General features: G+C 34.1%; 1 protein-coding gene across 1 annotated transcript in view; it reads right to left on the reverse strand.

Annotated features, from left to right (window-relative positions):
• The window catches only part of LOC140160203 (uncharacterized), a 115,466-nt gene that overhangs the window by 82,877 nt on the left and 10,868 nt on the right, over positions 1-21,721 (reverse strand). Inside the window, 4 exon segments of the mRNA XM_072183481.1 lie at positions 11,072-11,155; positions 11,158-11,301; positions 11,303-11,638; positions 11,641-12,485. Of these exon segments, the coding sequence (XP_072039582.1) occupies positions 11,072-11,155; positions 11,158-11,301; positions 11,303-11,638; positions 11,641-12,485 (1,409 nt within the window).

Here is a 21,721-nt window from a genome sequence, read left to right on the forward strand (position 1 = left end):
ATGTCATGAGTGTAATGGTTTAGTGGCTATTATCAGTGGAAGGGTTAGGGATCTATTGATTAGTGTGAGGGTTTTAAAGTATAAAGAGCAGTTTACTTTAAGGAATATATACATACTCAGTTGGCTAAGAGTTGACATTTCTCAGTATTTTAAACAAGATGGGTAATTGAGAAAAGCAAACAGATAATTACTGATATTAAAATGGCCGGTCTTTCGCTCATTGTTTCATTAAATTTTTTTAACTCAGCATGTTAACATTTTCTTGTCAGCTGGAATGGGCCAAAGATAAAATATTCTGAAAACGATGCAATATTTAATGACCATTATAAAATAGAATTATGCAATAAAATATAGAAAACATTACGGATTGCTGAAATATGTGCCTTTATTATGGTAAATTGGACAGAAATATTGATACACAGACACCAAACAATCAACACACCCATCTGCAAAAACACTCAAAATTCCTATGGCTCCAATTATTGAACTCTCTCACTGGTTTCCAGAGTGGCCGATGCAAATTATATCAGGAGCCAAATCATCCTATACATAATTAACCAATCTTGGTAACAAGTAATAAGCTACCTCGTTAACTCAAGACTATATGTCTACTAAGTCTACTAATAATGGTTCATTCTCAGCACTGGTAGGATGGATGTCCATGCAATGAATCCAAAAGAGGAAGAGAGCATTGATTGATTGGAGGTGGTCGTCTACCGATGATAACCGACTCAAGATTACATCAAATAAAAGGTCATATTGTTTTATTGATGATATAAATGCAAATGAAGCAATTATTTTGAAGTTAAATATTTCCATGCATCAAAATTTTTATTTGATTTATTGCAGGCTGCCAATGCAGACCTACTCATTATAAAAATATTTGGTAAATATGTTAACATTTCTTTAAAGCAGCAAGCAAAAATGTAAAAGAACATGTAGAAGTATTTAACTTTTTCCAGAATGATGAGAAGAAATGCCAATGATCATGAAGAATATTTTTTTTATTTAAGCAACTTTTTTCTTCTCAAAACCTGAAGTAATATGGGCTGCTTTGTAGCCACATGCTATGAGTGATTTCTTTTGTATTGCATTTTGGCCCAATCTTAATTTTCTTACACTCACAGACAAATTTTAATTTGTTTCTGACAATCAAAAAGGTGAACAAAAATGTACGGTAAGTACTAAATGTGAATTTGGAATCTCTGTTAACGGAACCCCAAGGCGTGACAAACCTTTTTTGGTCTTACCATAAATGGAACTTCTCCTCTATCGCTAAAGATGTATTTAGTTAATACTACAAAATGGTACATTTTCCCTTTTTCTTGTTTTCACATTATATAAAATTATTTTAGAGGGATAGACAAGCGAGTAAAATATCAAAATTAATATTTCACTTAACCACAAAATGTTGTTTTTCCAAAAAACAAATATTTTCCTAGTTCAAGTTACATGAATGTATAAATTTACAAAAGAATTCAATACATCATTATTACCGATGGGATGACCAACTGCATTTGGGTATTTTATTTCTTACTTTTTACTTTAAAATGAGACAAGCTAACAACTTTTAACTTTGCCCAAGGTCTGCACATGTTACAAGAGGAGTGCAAATTAAATTTGTGGTTGAAACTGTCTGACATGTAAAGCTTTCAATTGTCATCGCAGATGTTCAGAGGTCGGGAGGGAAAATATTGCAGCCACTAAATAGTTTGAATACACACTTAAACACTATGTTTTTATTCCACTGTGACTTTATACCTGTAAATATTAACCATAAGACACAAAACTCTGATCTATGCAAAGTACAAATGCCATCATGCAGGTGTTTGTAGGAAACAAATGTTTGCAATTCAAAGCGATTTGTCTGTGCTTCCTAGAAATGGTTCCAAATTTAGGTGATGCATCAAGCATCTCTAAACTATACTTGTCTCTGTGGGAATGGAATAGATATGGAAATCATCACTCATTTTTTACCATTTTCTGAATTCTATTTCTAAATTTGAACAAATTTAGCTAAAATTTGTAGCCTAGGGATGTAGCACACACTGTAAAAGTAATGCGATTATGAGCATGTGACTATATGTAATTTGAAATGTTTTGCTTTTGCTGTGAAGGCCCACAATTTAAAGTGAAATACATATAATGCTGACAAATTGTGTGTTAAGTAGTACAGTAAGCAATAACTAGACGGCAAAATAAAGAATCAATTTTAAATTAGAATTTGCTTCTTTAAAAAACAGCACAAATTATGTATGTGCCTGCACATATGTCAACATTATGCACGCACATGTGCACCCCTGCACGCACGTGTGCACATGACTTTGTTTGTTTGTCAAATGTGAGAACAACCACATACACAATGCCTTTGTATATTATTATTATCACACTTCTTTCTTTGGAAAAAAAAATCAGCAAAAATATCAAACTATCATCCACTTTCGTCATAGATAATATACAGGAAGTATAATCAAGTATCAAATTCAGTATTTTGGGGATCATAGTAAATAAAAAATTCCATTTTTTATTTATTGTACTTATTATTGTTTACTTATTCATTCATTCATTCATTTACTTTATAATATAAAGTCATATCTCTATTTTATTTACATCTATTATTTTTTATAAATATAATTCCATCCTCTCAAGTAAATAAAAGCGCATGATCTAAATTCTAAATGAAAAAACAGGTTGATGAACCAGTTTATCTGTGGCAGCATTTTAATGAAAAATTTTGTGTCTGTGAGGGAAGAAAATATCATATGAAACTTGCTTTGAACAAATACACCGCATCACATCAGACCATCACGTTGGGTTTACTTTAACATGACTCATTGTTTTCTTCATCTCCACGATTAAATTCACCATCTTATCCCTAGTATTTATGCCCACAAATCGTTTTACTTCCGTGTAACTAAGCATGCAGCGAGCTAAGGAGAGAGAGATCCAGCCATGGGGTTCAGTCATATAAACCAGCACTACTAACGCTACAGTACTGTATTGATTTTGGGCCCCAAAAACAGCCGTGGGCGAGTTTGAGCCGTGCTTAGTATGAACGGTATATTACTAACACAGAACAAGCAGGGATGCGATACAAAATGTGCCATTCTTCCAATAAATGTATTCAATTGTTCCACCTGTCCAGCAAAATATGACTTTTGTCTGTAAAGCTTACCTCACCGCCCCAGCACCATTAACCCTAAAAGAAACACGTTTTGCATGTCAAATTTCCTCCATTGTCTTTTTTGATTAAAACTGATATTTGTAACAATGATACTTTTTGAGATGGTTTCTAAGTCCTATCTGGGAGATATGTGAGTCACAGTTTTCTTTCAAAACAGCTACTCGATCCAAAGTTTCATTTGCGGTTATTGTAATAGCGATCCTTGTCCGGCATAATATGAATATGATTGCACTGATTGTGGCCGTCATGTCATCTCAGATTGAAAATTTACGTTAGTTCAAGGAGTTGGCATATATAAATTTAAGTCTGAGTAATATTGAATATGATACTGCTTGCATAAATTGCATCTTTGTGAAAACTCCGATTTGTCATAAGCTTTGAATTGAGAAATTTAGCATGGGATAACATGTCCAGAATACAACCTGAAATCTTCATCAGTGAAATATGATTAATTTTAAGGTTTACTGCAAAAATTAAGACCTTTAAAATGAAGGCAGTCCAATATGATGTTTTGCAGAAATTTCACTTCTTTCTACCAACAGGTATGATGTTTTAGCAACTCTTGTGTCCAATTCTATCACTTTTGTCCATCATTATAAAATAAATGTCAAAACAGATGCTTACACATTAACAATTCTAAAACAGAAAGTCAATTATCACACCCACAGTATTCATAAGAATAGATTTCATGTACTGATATACATGTACATATGCTTACAATTTACATTTCATCTTTTGAATATATACCGTAATCACTCAGGTATAAGCCCACCCCCCTAGATGGCAGATTTCACTTCAAAAATGGGGGTGGGCTTATAACCGGGGAAGGGCTAGTGCTTGAATTTAAAAATAAGAACAATCACCCTTATTTGTATATACCCAATGTACCAGTAATTTTCTATGTCAATTTTTAAAATTATACGTGTGGAATGTTAATTATCAACTGATGTTTTTTATATTTGTTCTTAAATATGAGAGCAAAACATTGATTTGATTTAAGAACTTGGCCAAAATTTAGTACTGGGCTTATACCTGAGTGCACCCTTGTTCCCAGAATGTTTTGAAAAATAGGGGGTGGGCTTATAGCCGAAGGTGGGCTTATACCCGGGTGGTTACGGTATATACATATATCTTCTTCCTTACACAAATTCAACACACATCTCAACTTCACGGCAACTTAAACACAAACATGGACACTTTATAATCCACGTTTAATGACATTTCAGCATCATTTGATCTGAAGAAGACCATTTTAAATGTTCGAAAGCTAATCAACTTCGGATGATTTTTTTGCTACCTTTCACCCTCATCAAATCTCTTTCAAGCATATATTAACAAATATTTCAATATGTTGTAGACAGATAAAAATGAGATCTTATAAATAGTGGTTTGACCTTTTCTATCTCTTTCTATCATCCAAGACATTACTGCTGATAGCTATCTACATGTGTTTTATTTTGTTTGTGTCTTCTCTCTCATTATCATCAAAATCCAGACATAGCAGCTTCATTATTACTGGCATTTTACCAGAGTCATTTGAGGTATATTGTGGGGATATCAATAAATGTTTTGAGATATAGCAACAAAATTAGTAATATTATTGCCTCCTTGGGTGTGATTACTTTCAAAATTGGATACAAAACTGACAACTAGGTCTTACAAACAAAACTGTTTACAAACAGAATATCATATAAATTTTATGGTGCACACAAATGTTGAACAACATGAATTTAATACTAGAAACACTCATTTCAAGATATTCTCAAATTAAGACTCGTTGACATCTACCAGGTACAAGTTTGACAAGCAGAAGACAGTTATAAGATAGTCTGAGATTTCTTTCTTAAGATAACTACTAGACTATAACAACTACGCCGCATTTGTTGGATTTAGCTGTAAAGCCAGACACTTTCTGGCGTTACTCAAATAAGTTACCACGTAATTTCATAACACCTGCATGCCTCCAGCTCTGGGTCGCCACAATTTGAGACGAAATATTGGATCTGTATAGTTACATAAGGTACCATACCTTTGCATTTTGTGTTTGCACAATAATATTCCTTTTGGTTGAGATTGCGAGTATAAGAAGATGGTGGTTGTATGGGTGTTGGTGTTAGTGGTAGCAGTGGTAACAGTGGCGAAGGTGCCACCAAAGTACTTTTCTCTTTCACTGAAGCAGTGAAGCTACATTGTATTACAACTTAATTTTGAAAGCCATCAATTTGAGTGACCTTTTCAAATTTGATATTCAAATAACTATTTAGAAACCATAAATATTTGGCCTCATTTCTACTTTTCTGTGCTACAGACCACACGATATAGGGAAACATTTGACACCATCAAATTTGACACATCCATTTCAACCTTCTTGCCTATTTCCCCCCATCAGTTATTTAAATATTTCACGTTTCCCATTCAAATATTTATCGAAAATGCCTGGCACAGAAACATTTACAACTGCTGAGTTTCAGTTGAAACAGAAACCTGTCTTAGCAGTATAAATTTTTCACTAGTTGGAAAGGATGTGAGAAGAACACAAAGAGGATTTCATTGTCAAGGGATAAAATACAAAACTAGTTTGCAAAGAACACTGATCAGTGTTTAAATGAGAATTAAGGGGTTTATGGTGAAGAAGGCCCCCATATGCAATAGCTGCCAGGTGTTTTATTTTTTAGATGTGTACAATATAGAATGCAAAAATTGTCAAATGTATAAAGGGCAGCAATTCCTTCAGGCATAAACCTCTCAAAATGGATCAGGTATGTATAATTCAGCACCTGAGAGCATCTTTACAGATATTTGTTTAGAACTACTGGTTCAATATTGCACAGTTTAAATTCAGATTCAGGAACAGTATAATAGGGAACGTATTCAATGCATTTTTTAGTATTTGTAATTGTAAGTTATACTGTACATGTATAATTAAGTATGTTGTATTTTTAAGAATTTATGTAAAGCGCGTTGTTCAAATCCCTAGTATATAAAGCACTATATACGTTCCTGCTGAGTTTAAGTTATGTTATGTTAGGTAAAACCTGATACATTATGTGAAATATTATACAGCAATTGCTATCTCGTCTTATGGTGACACGGCTGTGAAAGTGGGTATATGAAAAATATTAGAAATTTAAATAATAATTATCAAATCAATTCATATCAGGAACAATCAAATTTAAAGCTGGTATAATACATATCATGAAAACCAATAAAAATTTCCTTCTGATCTTATAAGCCATAATATGTGATTTGCTCACAACAACACCATCAATTTTTATTGAATTCCTACTTTTTGCATGATTGTCATACCCAATGATTATACTTTTTTTAATAATGTTTTTACTTGCATAGAGCTAAAAAACGCAAAATCTGGGTCGATCAGAGTCTCCTAAAAAAGTTTTTTTGTTGTTGCCTAAAAACAAGGTCTGCTGACAAGTTGCAGGTTTTGTAGGAATGGATCACAAATTATTTGAATATGTCTGAATTATATTAGGACCTCTGCTAGAATACCACTTAAAACGCATTCATTATCTCCTTATCCATTGATGCACATACACATCCACCCCTGCTGTGTTGAAACACCTCTCTGAGTAAATATCAACCTTGCAATTGCATACTGAAATTCAGGAAGGATGCTACCTATGAAATGATTACCTAATTGCGAAAAACTATCTCCATACTATCTTTGCCCATTCAATTAATGAGTATACCCCGCTGTCAATTATGTTAAAATCGTTGTGAGTGTGACGAAAATGTGAATGCAATTGCTGCCTTGGGTTCAAATGATAACATTTTCAGCACAAAATCCTTTTGCCTCTGATTTGTTATGTATTTTAATATAATTACAATAACCTCATAATTTTTCTCTGTTGGACTCCTTCAGTGTACAACCTTATTCGCCCTTCGCACAGATCAGCGACCAAAACGAGGTTCTCCCTGCAAACGCATGTGCAAAATGTGCATTTTTGTTTTTAGCAACGCCCCAGAAGGCTTTTGCAAAGCATACACACTAATTAAAGCACATGTTTGAGATGACCATGCGATCGGCAAATAGACCCTGCTTTCTTTCAGGAATCACTCTCCCCTCTCCCTCCTGCCTGATTAGCTAACGATTCTTTAGGTTTAACTCACGGCAGCCATCAAATGTCTGCAGGTCAAACTGAGAATGTCTTGGCTCCTGATCCTAGCATTGGTATTTCATTAGAAGACAGAGTAAACACAACCTGAATGATGTATGCTAGATGGACCTAGTGGCTTATTAAACTGAATCTTAATCAAATTTGGACACTTAATTGATAGTCCGAGCACATGCATAATTGCCAGTACACAACGACCATACAGGCCACTCAACTACAGCCATTTGAAATTCAATCCACACCATTTTTTGGTGCATTTTCAGATCTTTACTTCCAGTTGTTTGGTTTTTAATTATACCTGTCACACTCTATTGGTGATATTTCTTTAATCTTCTTTAGAATTTCACTCATACACTAGAAAAACTAAACAAATTGATTCAAGCAAAATCTTCTCCTGAATTGAATATTTGAATTTCAATATAGAATGACTCAAGATGCGCTGTAGGTATGGATGGAAAATTTTATCCCCAACAACAAATTTATCTTTCTTATATCTTAACTTGATATTATTATTAAAGAAAATAAAATAGTACATTTTCATGAAATAATTGACAATCTGTATTTTCAAATTTAGAAATATTCACATTTACATATTACAAAATGCTTTACAAAGATCTAGAAACATTCCAATTTCTACTCTGCTCAAAATTAAACACCGGTGTAAAAATATTCTGTGTGATCTACTCCTGCTATCGTGAAAGCGAGGCTAGGAGAATGAGTCATCGCTAGCTAGCTTGCCATCGTCGGGTAATTGAAGCGACATGGCTCACGGACTTGCGGTGAATATTGGTAGTCAACTTGTGGATTAATTATCAAGCTGAGACCTCAGGTGATTTTTTTTCTTAGCGTATTCTTCTTCTTTCCACGCTCCACTATAGGAAGTTTGCACGGCCGGAAAATGCCGGCAGAATCCCGAGCAACTCAATACCTGATTCTACATTTAAAAAACATGGCACATTTTTTGGCGGCTGGAATTGTTCATGTTAGTGAATTTAAGAATGAATTTTGAATGAACATGCTTTGATTTAATAATTTGGGATTTAAGATTTTACTTCTGTGATTTTATATTTTCCCTTTTTAATGCAAACATGTTTTGAATCAATAACTTGGGGTTTAAAATACTTGTATATATCTTCTTGTAATAAAAATGTGCTAAATAATCCAACTTGTTTTTACCCCTTTTTAACATCTTATTTAACCTGGGTAGATCATTCAGTGTTGAACACTGCTCGCACATCGTGCACAGAGAACATGATAAGGTTGTATACAAACAGCCAGGTGTAACCCTGATTGAGATCTACCTCATCTACTGTATCTGGCCTAGAATTCAAATGCGTACTGGGCCAAAATATTGCACACATGACAGAAGATTTTTGAAGTTCAAATTTAGCATTAATTTATTTTGTATAATGTACTATTTTCCTTCTGGAATGAAAGAATCTTCATCTAACATGTAAGCATAATGTATGCAATTTGCCTCTGCAGACCTTAACTTTCAACTTCATAATTCTGTGTGGATGCATGGTGTGTGGGTGTTATGGTGGGGGTGTGTGTATATATGTGAATGACATGGGTTGCATGTGCAATAGCGTGTGGAGATTTCTAACAGTGCATTTCAATATTCACACTTTTTCTGACACTAAACAAAACCTGCTATACCTGCTTTGAAAAGCATTTTCCATGCTGCTATGTATACATTTTGTATCGCTCAATGTACTTTTTGAAAATAATTTGATACACTGTGCAAATATTAGAATTTCATGACCCTTTCAAACACAACAAAAACAAAAATAAGGAAATAAACTGATCACAAAATATCCCTCTTTTTTAGTATGATTACTTCACCTACAAGCATGATTTTACAAGAACCTTATTCCATACCCAGGTGAATACATTAAAGTTGAACCTTTCTCCTGCCCCCTTTTTTAAGCGAGCATCTCACAAGGGTGTGAGTCACCCATGCTCGTACGTACATCTCAGAAAACCTGCACGGATGTAGGAAGAGAAGTAGCAGGAGCACTCTAACATTACAATGTCAAACATACTCAACTCCCCTGCCACAGTTCTGTAACCTCAATTCATTTGTACATTCATGAAATGACCTTTGAATGTGTTGGGCATAAAAATGAATACTCCACACCTTAAGGTCAACTTTCAGCCATGAATGTTAGCTGGCGGTTATATTGGACTATGCCTCTAGGAGTGAGATCATTTGGGGTCGTAGTGATGAGGTGCTTGGCATGGAGAGATGGAGGAATGCAAATGTATAAGGTGAGTAATGGGACTAGCAACCGTGACAGATCAACTCGGAGATGATGAGAATAAAATGTCACGCTACTTGTTGAACAAATGGATGGCTTTTAACAAAAGGTGTCAATGCATCGCTTTTTATCTCTTAAAGCAAATTTCAGTAAATTTATTCAAATGTTTTACAATTTTTGGAAATATCCTAAATAATTTGAACCAGGTGCCCTTAAAGTGCTTTCAACTGCCACATAAAAATGCAGGTACATATGTAGCAATAAAATAAAATATTAAACTTGGCTGATGCTACATACATAATATGTACAACACCCTGGTAGAATTTCATTTCACGATGTGAGAATCCACTTTGATTCTGGCAAGAGCATTTTACACAAATCTTTAGATTCACCCCCATTTACTAAGTGTGTACGCTCAAAAATATCTATGAGAATCTCTGTAGATTCACACAAGAGAATCTCTGCGAGAATGAGTTCTCGGATTTTCGCTAATTTCTAGGCATCATGAATAAGTATGAAATGGAAGAATGAAATTGGCAGTAAGTAGTACCCAGAAATCGTAAAATCCTTCTTCATCACAGTATTCAAATAAAATACAATTTAAGATAACATGACTTATTCTGCAAAAACAATTGAATTCTAAATGAGACATTATGTCTGCATTATATACCAAAAACATGATAATTAACACTTACCCTTTTGAGTGCAACACATGCACTTTCAAAACAATTGTCCTTCTAATGGAGTGTAACAGCTTGAAAAAGTAGTTATGTCATCAAAATATGGACAATTTGTTGTCTGTCTTGTTTGTTACCAGCACTTACACATACATTTGAGTATCTATATATAAGAATAATAACATCTAACCCAAGGAACTTGTACAAAAATCAATATTCAAATGACCCATTTTTTTCGGGGGCAGTGTTTTCATAACATTAAATGGAAGGTTATATAATCAAGGTCTTGAAAATGTTTTAAAATGTTTGGAGGAAAAAACACTACAACAACAGTTTTAAAATGCTATTGCAAAATATTTTTTACAAACATTTGTACAAAATATTTGTCAACACTAAAATTATTTTAGAATGTTTGCAGTAAGTTTTCAAAACATTTTTGAATGTTATTAAAACGCTTTATACCCTTTATATAACCCACTATTACACATTACACATACAGATAGACAAATGTGATCTGCTACCACGAAATGAGTGTTCAGTAAAGTCGCAAGTTGGAAGTTTTGAGATGTCCTGACTACTGCGTTGGTGTTCTTTGTTTCACACACACTTGTTCACTATGTATATGCACCTTTATAAGCCAGTAGTATGTCCTAAGTGAATGCCCCATTGTACCCCCATTCACAAAGGACAAACTACTGGCTAATAAAGGTGCGCAGCAAGCAAAGAACATCAATTTAGTAGCCAGGATGCCTCGAAACTACCAACATGAGACTTTACGCTCATTTTGTGGTAGCAGGTTACTAATAAATTACTTACCATGCGTGCAGGTTTCTTAGGAGGACTACTGCAATCATCCGAAGATGGCGACGGAGGGCTCCACTGTGTCGTACCACTAGACGTGCGTGCCAATAGTATGTCCCTGGCGTATCTGCCACTTCCCTCCAACCTGGTGGAAGAGATGTCGGTTTGGAAATTGCATTCTTTTTGTCCAATATAGGTTCCAAATTGCTTTTAGGTTCCGGGGTCACTTCAATTCCTGACTCTGCCCCCCTCAACAGTAGGCGACAATTTGGAACAATGTGAATCAGGCGAGGAAGCTTTGGAATCCTCAATCAAAGTACTGAGTGATGGTTTGGAGCTTTCATTGACCAAAAGTCCTGGTCGCTTGATGGGGGAAGTCTTATCATCTGTGGATGTTTCACTTGCGTAACCATGGTCAGGCTGACCTCCCATAGGTGATATAAGGTCTTTGGACACCACTTCCTCTTGTGTGCGGAGGCCAAAACTTTTGTACAACATATCATAAGTGGATTCACAATCAGTACTTTCCTCGTCCATAGTGGAAGGACCAGAATCATAAGGAGTCGGTGTGCTGCGGTGGTTCAGTATAATCCTTCATGGTTTTCGCTCACGTCAGAGTCACTTACACTTTCATTTAGCGATGCTTCATCATCATCAAGTTCGTCAACTCTGCTCTTTGCAAGAGACTCCAAGTTGGCATAGTAGCTGAGAAAGCCACCAAGTTTAGCTGCAATGACTTCGTCATCTGGTGACACAACGTCAGCATCTGGATCCTTTGGGGATCCAGTACCACTGACATCATCTTCATCAGAGTCTTCATCATCCTCATCGTCATCATCCTCATCATCATCTTCTTCGTATTCAATCACATGTACATCTTCTCCTTTGACTCTCTTAATGTCCTTTTCCTGTTCACAATCTTTAGAATTATCTTCCTCTTCCTCCTCGTCGCTTGATTCCTCAATGTCATCATCACCATCATCGATAAAATCAATATCGGCAAACATTTCCGCCGCCTTTTTCTTGTTCCTTTCTCGCAAAATGTTATCATCCGCTACAGTTAGTCTCCCTTCCCCACTGTCCGGTTGCGAGTTATCATCACTAAAACTTTCAAATGGATCCCCGACTCCCATCGCAGATAAATCAGTGGAAGCGTACTTTGTGCGGCTTTTACTGCCACTACTCGAGCCACTTGAGTTCCGCCTTTTAACTTCATTGTCTTGTTGGTTATCCACAGTCAAATTAGAATCGGTATTGTTGGACTCACCATCCAGTTTCATACTCATGGTTTTGAGTTGGTTGCCTAGCACATCGGTTACAATATCAGACACTGACACGGTGGTGTTTGCATTAACAGCGTCTACTGTCGGGGAATCTGCGTTGCTGTCGTAGGATGGATTGATAAGGGCCGTCATGGCTTCTTTGGAGCCTGTAAGCAAACAAAAAACACACGCAGGAGTTAAAATCACATTAATAATATACATCCACATACCCTCAGTTCTCTTACTTTCTTTCTTGTAAGTTCAGGAGTTAAAACTTGTGCCATTTGTGTATGAGTACAATAAAAGATTCAGCTAACATCATATCAATTGTGAAGTTCACATAAATTAATCAGTTATTGAACTGAGTAATTGGAAAATGGGAATACATGGTATTCAAAGTGTTTTGCTAGTTGGTCAATGTTTGATTCATGAGTAAAATGAGGAAAAAATTACACATTTTGTCCAAAGCAAATTCAGTGAATTGTGATGAGTAATGGGTCAATGTCTTTCCATGAGATCCTTACTTAATCTAAACACATTATACAGGAAGACATAATGCTTTAATAATCCAAACTCAGACAGACACTACAGTCATTATGCTCCTGCATACAAAAATAACAACAAGAATTACACAAGGAGTTAAAACTAATTTTCTTTCCCACAAATGAAGCTTTTGAATCCAATAACTAATAAAAATGTTAACTACCCAATGTACCTTTCCAAGCAAAATGTTAGGTCAACAATAATCCATTAGCTTCATATACTCATCATTTGTATGAGTGAGAGGTATGTTTAGGAGCTGAAACCTCATGTCCCTATTGTGTAAATATTGTATACTGCAATGTTGAGGAGTCATTTTGGTAAGCAAATTCCCTCATAACCCCAAGTCTAACTCTAATCTAACACTGGAATCTGTGTTCAAAATAGTTGGGGCTAAGGGCAATTTGCCCAGGCTGAAAATAGTCCTCAAAAATTAAATTACACAGGTGATTTTCAATAGAAAGTAGTAAGCTTCTGGTTCAAAATAAATGGGGATTGGGGGGATTCAGCCCTAAAAATACTGAAAATAGCCCCGAAAGTTAAATTACAGGGGAAATTTGTTTCAAAAGTAGAACCCAAAATAAAAAAATTATTTTGAGGCCCGAGTCATGAATAATTCTGGAATACCCCACACACAACCTTAATTACATGTATATAACCCTTACTCTAACCCTAATCTCACACACAAAGTACAAGGGGTAAACCAGAATTTATAACCACTCTCTCTTGCCAAACCTAAACTATTGTTCAAAAGTTTTCAAGCCTTTCTTAAAAGTCACAATATTGTGTATGTCACTTTTTAGTGTCATTCCTCTTCATTACAAATCCAGACATGACTAAAGTAATTCCATCCTCTTTTAGCAAGATGCGCAAATTCCAAGACAAAACTAAATCGAAGAAGGCATGCGTCAAAAAGCACAAAGGCTGCATTTAAACACGCAGAGATTAATTATCTCTCCACTTTGGACCTCACCAATCTATCACGCAGACAATCTCCTCAACTCATAAAATTGTATGCGTAACACGGATGTGAGCAAATTACTTGTGAGAGGAGAACGAAGGGGCAAAGTAAATAATCTCAGAAATGAAAAGATGTTATTTGTGATTGAACTGACATCATGCTAATAATTAATCATTTGACATTTATTGTTCACATTATTTCCCCTGAGATGTGGTCTTTACAATACGTGCGTGCATGTGAGCATCATCATGATGTTGTAAGTACCGGTAACACAGAGTTATATTAACAGCATTTTGAAAACAAAAAAGACTGACTACAATCATAATAAAGTGAACAGTTGTTTTAAATGGTATATTGGTAAATGTTATACTTTGTAATTTCATCATGCAATTTTGCATCTTAGTCATCAAATGTTAATTGAACATTATCCCATTTATTGACAAATTAACGCAACCTTTTCAGTATATATTTTCATCAGCATGTTGATTCCCAAAGTTAACCATCCAAATCTTGAACTTTCACGAACTTTCACTCCAAATGTTTAAAAAATTTACACTTTCAATATTACATTCCAAATCTATCGTAAATCGAAATTGAGTTTACAAGTTTACAAATGCCTCATAAATTAGTCGGGTGGTTCTTGCCATCATGCTCCCTTATTTTCAAAGGTTTAAAAAATGTGTCAATGCATGGTTAATTGTACAACACTGGCTAATTAGCACCATCTGCCAAATCGGCACTTCAAACATGCTAACATTTCACCAAAGTAACATTATTACACACTGCACATACTGATGATATGCGAAATAAAATTATTTTTGTTGATATTTTAACATAAAATATCATACTTAGATGCAACTGAATAAGACGAGTCATTTGATTTTGACACAGGACTTAATTATTCAACTTTTTATGAATGGATTATGTATGTTAAAATGTGCTAAGAAGTTTAAATTAAGAAAAATGGAAATTGGTATTGCTTGAATAACAACCAACTATAATTTTCCTTGAAATGTTTCAAATTCTTACATGTATTCTTACCGGTACAAAAAGTCATGCTCCACACACCTTGATTTTAAATTGTGAGCTATGAATAGTATGATTATTAATTCTATTACCCTGCGGGCCTGCTGTATATTAGCGTTGTTACACATTCTACGCAAAGCATTACGCTTGGTTGCGCGTTCTGCAATACTCGCTATCACTTACGCTTTGGCTACGCGTAGGCGCTCCACCTTGAGGTAAACAACTTGAGATATTTGGGCAAAAAATGTGATATCTTCTCTTTAAATCGCACTATTTTGTGGTAATAGAATAGAAATAAAGGGTGCAGCATTATCCTTTACGCATAAATAATGTGTCTCGGCAGTAAAAGCGTTTAAATAATGGGTTCGGCTGCGCCTCACCCATTATTTACGTTTTACTGCCTCGACACATTATTTTTGTGTAAAGGATAATGCATTACCCGTTATTTCTTAAATAAAGATGGCCACCTGGTCGATCAAATTTGATATGCAATAGCAGACTAACAGGTATGACAGAGATTCTTTGAAAATATTGTTCTAAAATAAGACTTTATAACTTCTGTCGGACTTTCAACATGTACAAAATGAACACAGCATTTGTTGTAAGCAAGATACCAGTAATGATGTGCTATATCATGCTGTCGACATGCCCTACTTTTGTACATAATGACTAAATACTTGAGGTCATCTTCCTATCATTGCCTAACACTACAAATAAATAAACAACTCATTCTGATCAAAATAGCTATATAGCAATAGCTATATGGCAACTTCTTGTGTTCACTCTGAAATAAAGTGAACCAATATAAAATTAGTAAAATGCAGCTAAAATTTAAAATCCTTACCATCAAAACCATTGCATTTTAAAAACTATAAGCTTTAATAAATTAGTTCACAACAATTTTAAATTGAACTTTTTATCAAATTTGACTAAGAAACCCTTTTTATTCTTTCTTTGTTTGAGACTGACCTAAATATAAAGGCAGTTCATTTGTGCATGGTTTGCCAAGTTACTAGTACACTCTGCTGAACTATTTCATTGCAAAATCGTTTTCTTGAAATAATAGCACTCTTTATTGAAAAATACTAAAAAATACCTATGAAACATCTTCAATTTTGCAACCTTGCCACACAATTTGTGTTTTTTTGTAGTAGATTATGCAATTGTACATGAAATTACTTAAAATATGATTAAAAATATATAAAACAAAGACATCTTCTTTTTCACAAAATTGCCACAGAGAGTGTTTGCAATAAACTAATCACACTTATGCCATATATCTGCTTATACAGTCAAGTCATAATTCCCAAGTTATAATTCCATACTTGGTTTAATTAAGTGTAAAAACTGACCCATATTCTTAATAAGAAGACCAATTAAGCTATCCTAAAATATCTCACGACAAACGAGCAGCTATGATTAGTTTAGAGCTAATTAACGCTACTATATCAATCACTGAACATTGACATCATTGTGTTTTTTTATTTGGTTTAGAATAAGCTATGAAAATAAACTTTTTGCTTTGATGCCAGGGGATTTTATCAGTTTGCTACTTCATGTTTATGCAAGGGTTTCTTTCTTTTTTCACAACATTGTCTTAATCACAGAGATCTTACGTAAATTCCCTCACAGGGCCTTGGTACCAGAATAAATCAAGACTTTCATTTGAAATCTACACTCCCCATGGAAAATTTAACTAAAGTCTTCCACAGAGGGAGTATGGGTTTCAAATAGAATAGACAATTTGGTAACTTCCATTTGAAATACCCACTCCAGTTGTGGAAGATATAGATAAAGCCATATAAAGGGGTATGGGTTTTGAAAATAATTAACCCAAATTCATTTGAAAAACATACTCCCTCTGTGAAAGACTTTTCTTAAAATTTCCACAGGGGAGTGTTGATTTCAATTGGAATAGCCTAATATACTGGCATAGATGAGCTAAATTAGGATAAGAGCGAGGCCATCCATATGTTTAGAATAGACTATGCAAATAGAAATTCAATCACAGATAATCAGGTTTTGGTTTCCAATGTTATTACCAAGCTCTGCTTCACTGCTTGTTGTATAATTTGTCCCAGAATTTTGCTTCAAAATATTCACAATAAACTGGAAAATATTTAGAAACCTTCACAGAATGATGAATATTCAAATCATGTCATTCTTTGTCGGTGTAATGTACTAAAACAATAAAAAATAATTATGGGATTATATTACAAATGATCATTATATTTTCCCTTTCACTGCTAAATATAAACGTGAAGATGATTTGATTGGTATTCATAATTCTTATCTTTCCCAATTATATTCACGCTAATGCACAGAGCCCTTCAAACTTCAATCTTCAGAAGAATCAATTTTCAAAATGCTCAACATTTCGTTATGTGTCTAAAATTATGTGAATTTCATCATTTATTAATTCAAATCAAAGGAAACAGAGAACCAAATTTACAGCTAAGCTTTAAATCTAGTTTTTTTTAAGGCAATAAGCAAATAACAGTTTTTGTGACCAAATTTATTGTTTAAAATTGGGAGAAAAATATATTTTATATCCCAAATTTAAAGTATTTGTAAAGAAAGTAATAACATCTGATATTATTTCTTCAATGGATCATGTATTTAGACTGCATCTGACCAGTCTCATATCCCTGATCTGACACTGCATCTGATTTGTGAGAACAAATTTTTTTAAAGATGGCCACTTTGCTTATATTTCAGCCATCTGTACCCAAAGAAAGATGTTTTGAAAGCAGCAAAACAAGTCTTGATCTTTAGGGTTTAGGTATCACCTGGCTTTTAAGGAAGCTAATTAACTATTCAAGACTTTCAGAGGTGTATTCACTGCAGGATGATGTGCATTAAAAGCACCATTTACAGACACACGATATGGTCCAATTTAGCTAGACTGTATTCTGTATGCCCATGACCATGCTGTAATTGCTCACTCACTGGCACTATAATGTATGATGAACGAATAACAGTGATCATGGTGATGAGAAAGAGGATCAACTTACCAAATTGTAATTGTAAATATTTTGTTTAGATCCTCATTATTTTCATGATCATCCGTGACTTGAACAAATATTTTGGGTTAAAACTTGCTATTATTTCCAAATATATAGGCCATTCATCATAAATTAGAGCATAGAAGAAGGTCAAAGACCAGTTTAGTTTGTTCACCACCATCATTGTGCGGTATAATTTATTTGTGTTGCTGTTATTTGGCTGAAAAATACTGAATACTGATATCATTTCAATTAAGTTCATGATATTTTTCTGTTACTTTTATCATATTAATATTATTATTATTATTATTATTATTACTATATCCTATATTTGCCCTTCAGAAGTCTTCCTGTTTACCATCATGATTTAGTAAATACTGTAATTTCTTCGAGACAAGGTACCACATCAAAAGCTACAAAATAACGGCCATTAAAACCAATTATCCCATAAATGTTTGGTAAGCAAATCAATCTCTGTCACCAAAATATGCCTTTTTATCAGAAAAAAATTCTATAAAATCCATTAGAAACAGATACATTAAAATTTTTCGCAACAAAATCCATCAACAAAACACAAGATGGTTGTAATATTATTTTTACGAAGGCATTTTACAGAATCCCATCATATATTTAGCGACGGACCATGCGTGACAAGCAAGCTGGTATGACTACTCTACCATGACCAGTTGTCACGGAATATGCAGATAGAATATGGCCACATGTCTCTGTATCAAAATAAACTATGAAATTGATAAAGGTTCATGTTATATTTGTAAATAAATGATAAATTATTAAATTATTGAATTTCTGAAAGAAAATTATAATAAGAATAGACTGAAATGAGTAGGTGAGTTAAAGGTGACTTACGAATTCCGCCTCCAAAGAGCGGGTCTCCTCTTGAGCTAATCATTTGCATCCTATCTGAGTAAGAATAAATAAATCCAGATAATCCAGGAAAATGGAGGGAGAGCAAATGTTAATGCTGCTGGGTCACACTGCAGATAGCTAGCCTCCCAAACAGACCTTTAATCCAATGTAAGCTTAAACTTGAAGCTGGCTCTTTACCTAAGTCGGCCACAACATACATAGCTAGTTAAAGGGCAACACATCTAGTATCTGCCCACCCCTGTTATACCAATTCTACACCACCACTGCCATCCGATTTCAACGTAGTCAACGTCGTCAAACCGGCCTCACGCTTCTTTCCTACCAGAGCTACGTACGTACGTAACGGCTGGCTATGTCCTCACTGAGGAAACTGCTAAACTAATTCAATGACATCATCTTTCTCCCCAACCTCATGAATATTAATAAGATGCAAGCTGATGTTGGCCTGTGTATGCCTGTTCACAGTGATACGATGCAGCAAAGCTTGGCTGCTGTATTACTGATGCACTCCAATTATTCATTAAAATTTATGGGATGTGCTCCATTTTTATGATGGGGTGGGAGATATACCACATTATGAAACTGGCAAAATGTATTTCAATAATTAAACTGCATGTAATGCTGAATGGAACAAATATTCATCACTGCACCAATAGCATCTACATGTCAATTCTTATTAGTTTTTAAAATCACACAAAAACTACCAGACAGAACTCTCCATCCATTTTCAGCATTCAACCCCTCTATTACAATAGTATACCCTATTTAAATGGCAATTGAAAAGTGCGGTGCTTCATCATTGCATGAAAATACAGACAATTTCCTGCATGGTAATGTATTAATGCACATATAGCAGATATCCTTCAGATCTTCATCAAAATACAGGAAGCAATAGTTACACTATAATTCACACTCTTTTGTCCATTCCATTATTGCTGATTATTTCAATTTTTTTTAATATTTGAAAAATTTGCACAACAGTAATGGATATTTAATTGTGGTGATGATACATGTACATGTAGAAACAAAATTTCAATTTTTACAGTATAGCGAATTTTGAAATTATTCTAAATGTTATTTTAGTTTTCGAGATATACTTTCAGATGCTCTAATGATTTCCCATTTTCAAATATCCTCTATTATTGCTATCATTTCAATAAATTATTTTCAATTACATATATGTAATTTATTTTCCTTTCTTTTTCTTTACATTATTTTGATCATATGTATGTAATTTACATCAAACTTTATTTCACTACTTTATCATTTTTGTCATGTTTCTTGCAAACAACAACAATATAATTTCTCTTGTTCACTATGTTATCACCAATTTATTTCTGCAAATATACATAAATTTTAAAAACATATTTTCTGAGAATTATGCAGGTATCAATTTGAGTATAAATTGATTTCAAACAATCTAAATATTAGGTTGTAAAGATTTACTGACTTTACAGATGCATTTGCAATAAATGAGTTCATAACTTACCATTTTAATTGATGTTTTATTACCTTATTTTATTTTGGTGTTAATTATATATATATATTACATACATTTTCTTTTTGCATGGTATATTTTTTTTCAATTTAGTAATAAGACTGAGGCTTATTACTCTTTAAGCCACCGGCCCATGGAGAAAAACAAAGACAATTTTATACAATATTGTGTTTGGAGGACTTGATACAAAAGCGATATAAAATGTCATTTTATGATTCAACTTCCTGCTAATTACATCCTCTGATTTCCACCTAATGTTCTACATAATTAGTTACTTTTAGTTTATAATCAGCTTATGAACCATGCACTGGAAATGCATCTAAATAAATTACCCATCATTCATTTGGACTAGAAGTCATACTATGTGTGCATAATTTAAAGCGCAGAAAAGGTTAGGCTATATCCTATCCATTTTATCATGCAGTATTTTTCTCAAAATTTCTAGGTACCCTATTCAACCAAATTAACACCTCTTCAGAATTTTTCAAATGACAATGGTCTAAGTGCCCCTATTCAATTCACCTGTACAACTAAATTCAGTCAAATCAGAATACCTCTACTTAACATAGGATCATGATGATTTGTATTTCAGATACACTTCATTTTTAATGATTATGTAATATTATTACAGTATATGTAGGCCTATGTAAAATTTCCAAGTTTGACCAGTTTTCAGTCCCATGACATGGCAAATTGGCTCACCAGATTGTGGTGAATGGCTCCAAAGTGTAGCCCAATTTGCAATACCGTATTCCAAAAAAGTACCTCTAGAATAACAGATATTTGGGTGGTTTTAGCCAAATTTAGAAATTAAATCACTCAACCTTAATTTTGAAAATACATTTTCAAAATCCAAAGCCCTGAACTACATACAAGTATAATACAATATGCCTACACATTTTGATTGTACATGTATGGCCAAGGCTAAGCTTACACATAACTCATTAACTTCTACTACAAATCAATGTTATATGATGAATAGGTCAAGCCTGTATGCCAGAATGGATATGTATTGTGATGCCAGCTTGCTCGTGTGTAAAAAAACAAAACAACAAAACTTAAATAGCAACATATGTGATAACTTCAGGCTATGGTTATAATAAAAAACAACAACCATGAATAGTAGTACTTAAAAATAGTTCCATGCGCCAGCTGATACAGCACATTATGTACAAGGTTATTTTTACGCTGAAAACTTTTCAACATAGACAAAGTACTCTACATACGTGGAACACTGATTTAGTCTTTAGGCTTATTTCAGGTGGAGAGTCTAAAAGCAATGATATTAATGCAGTGCAGTAACTTTAAACTGATATATATATTGGCAATGAAGAGCAAATGGCGATGTTAAAAATTTCAATGTGTCACTTACAGCTTTTAAAATAAATGCATATCACTTGTAAGTTGTAGGGAGAGAAATTGTACAAAATAATGCACATGTACTGAGATGTTGATGCATCTCAATGAACGAGCCCCGCAGGGGGA

The sequence above is a fragment of the Amphiura filiformis genome, chromosome 9 (assembly GCF_039555335.1).
Source record: "Amphiura filiformis chromosome 9, Afil_fr2py, whole genome shotgun sequence".
Taxonomy (NCBI): domain Eukaryota; kingdom Metazoa; phylum Echinodermata; class Ophiuroidea; order Amphilepidida; family Amphiuridae; genus Amphiura; species Amphiura filiformis.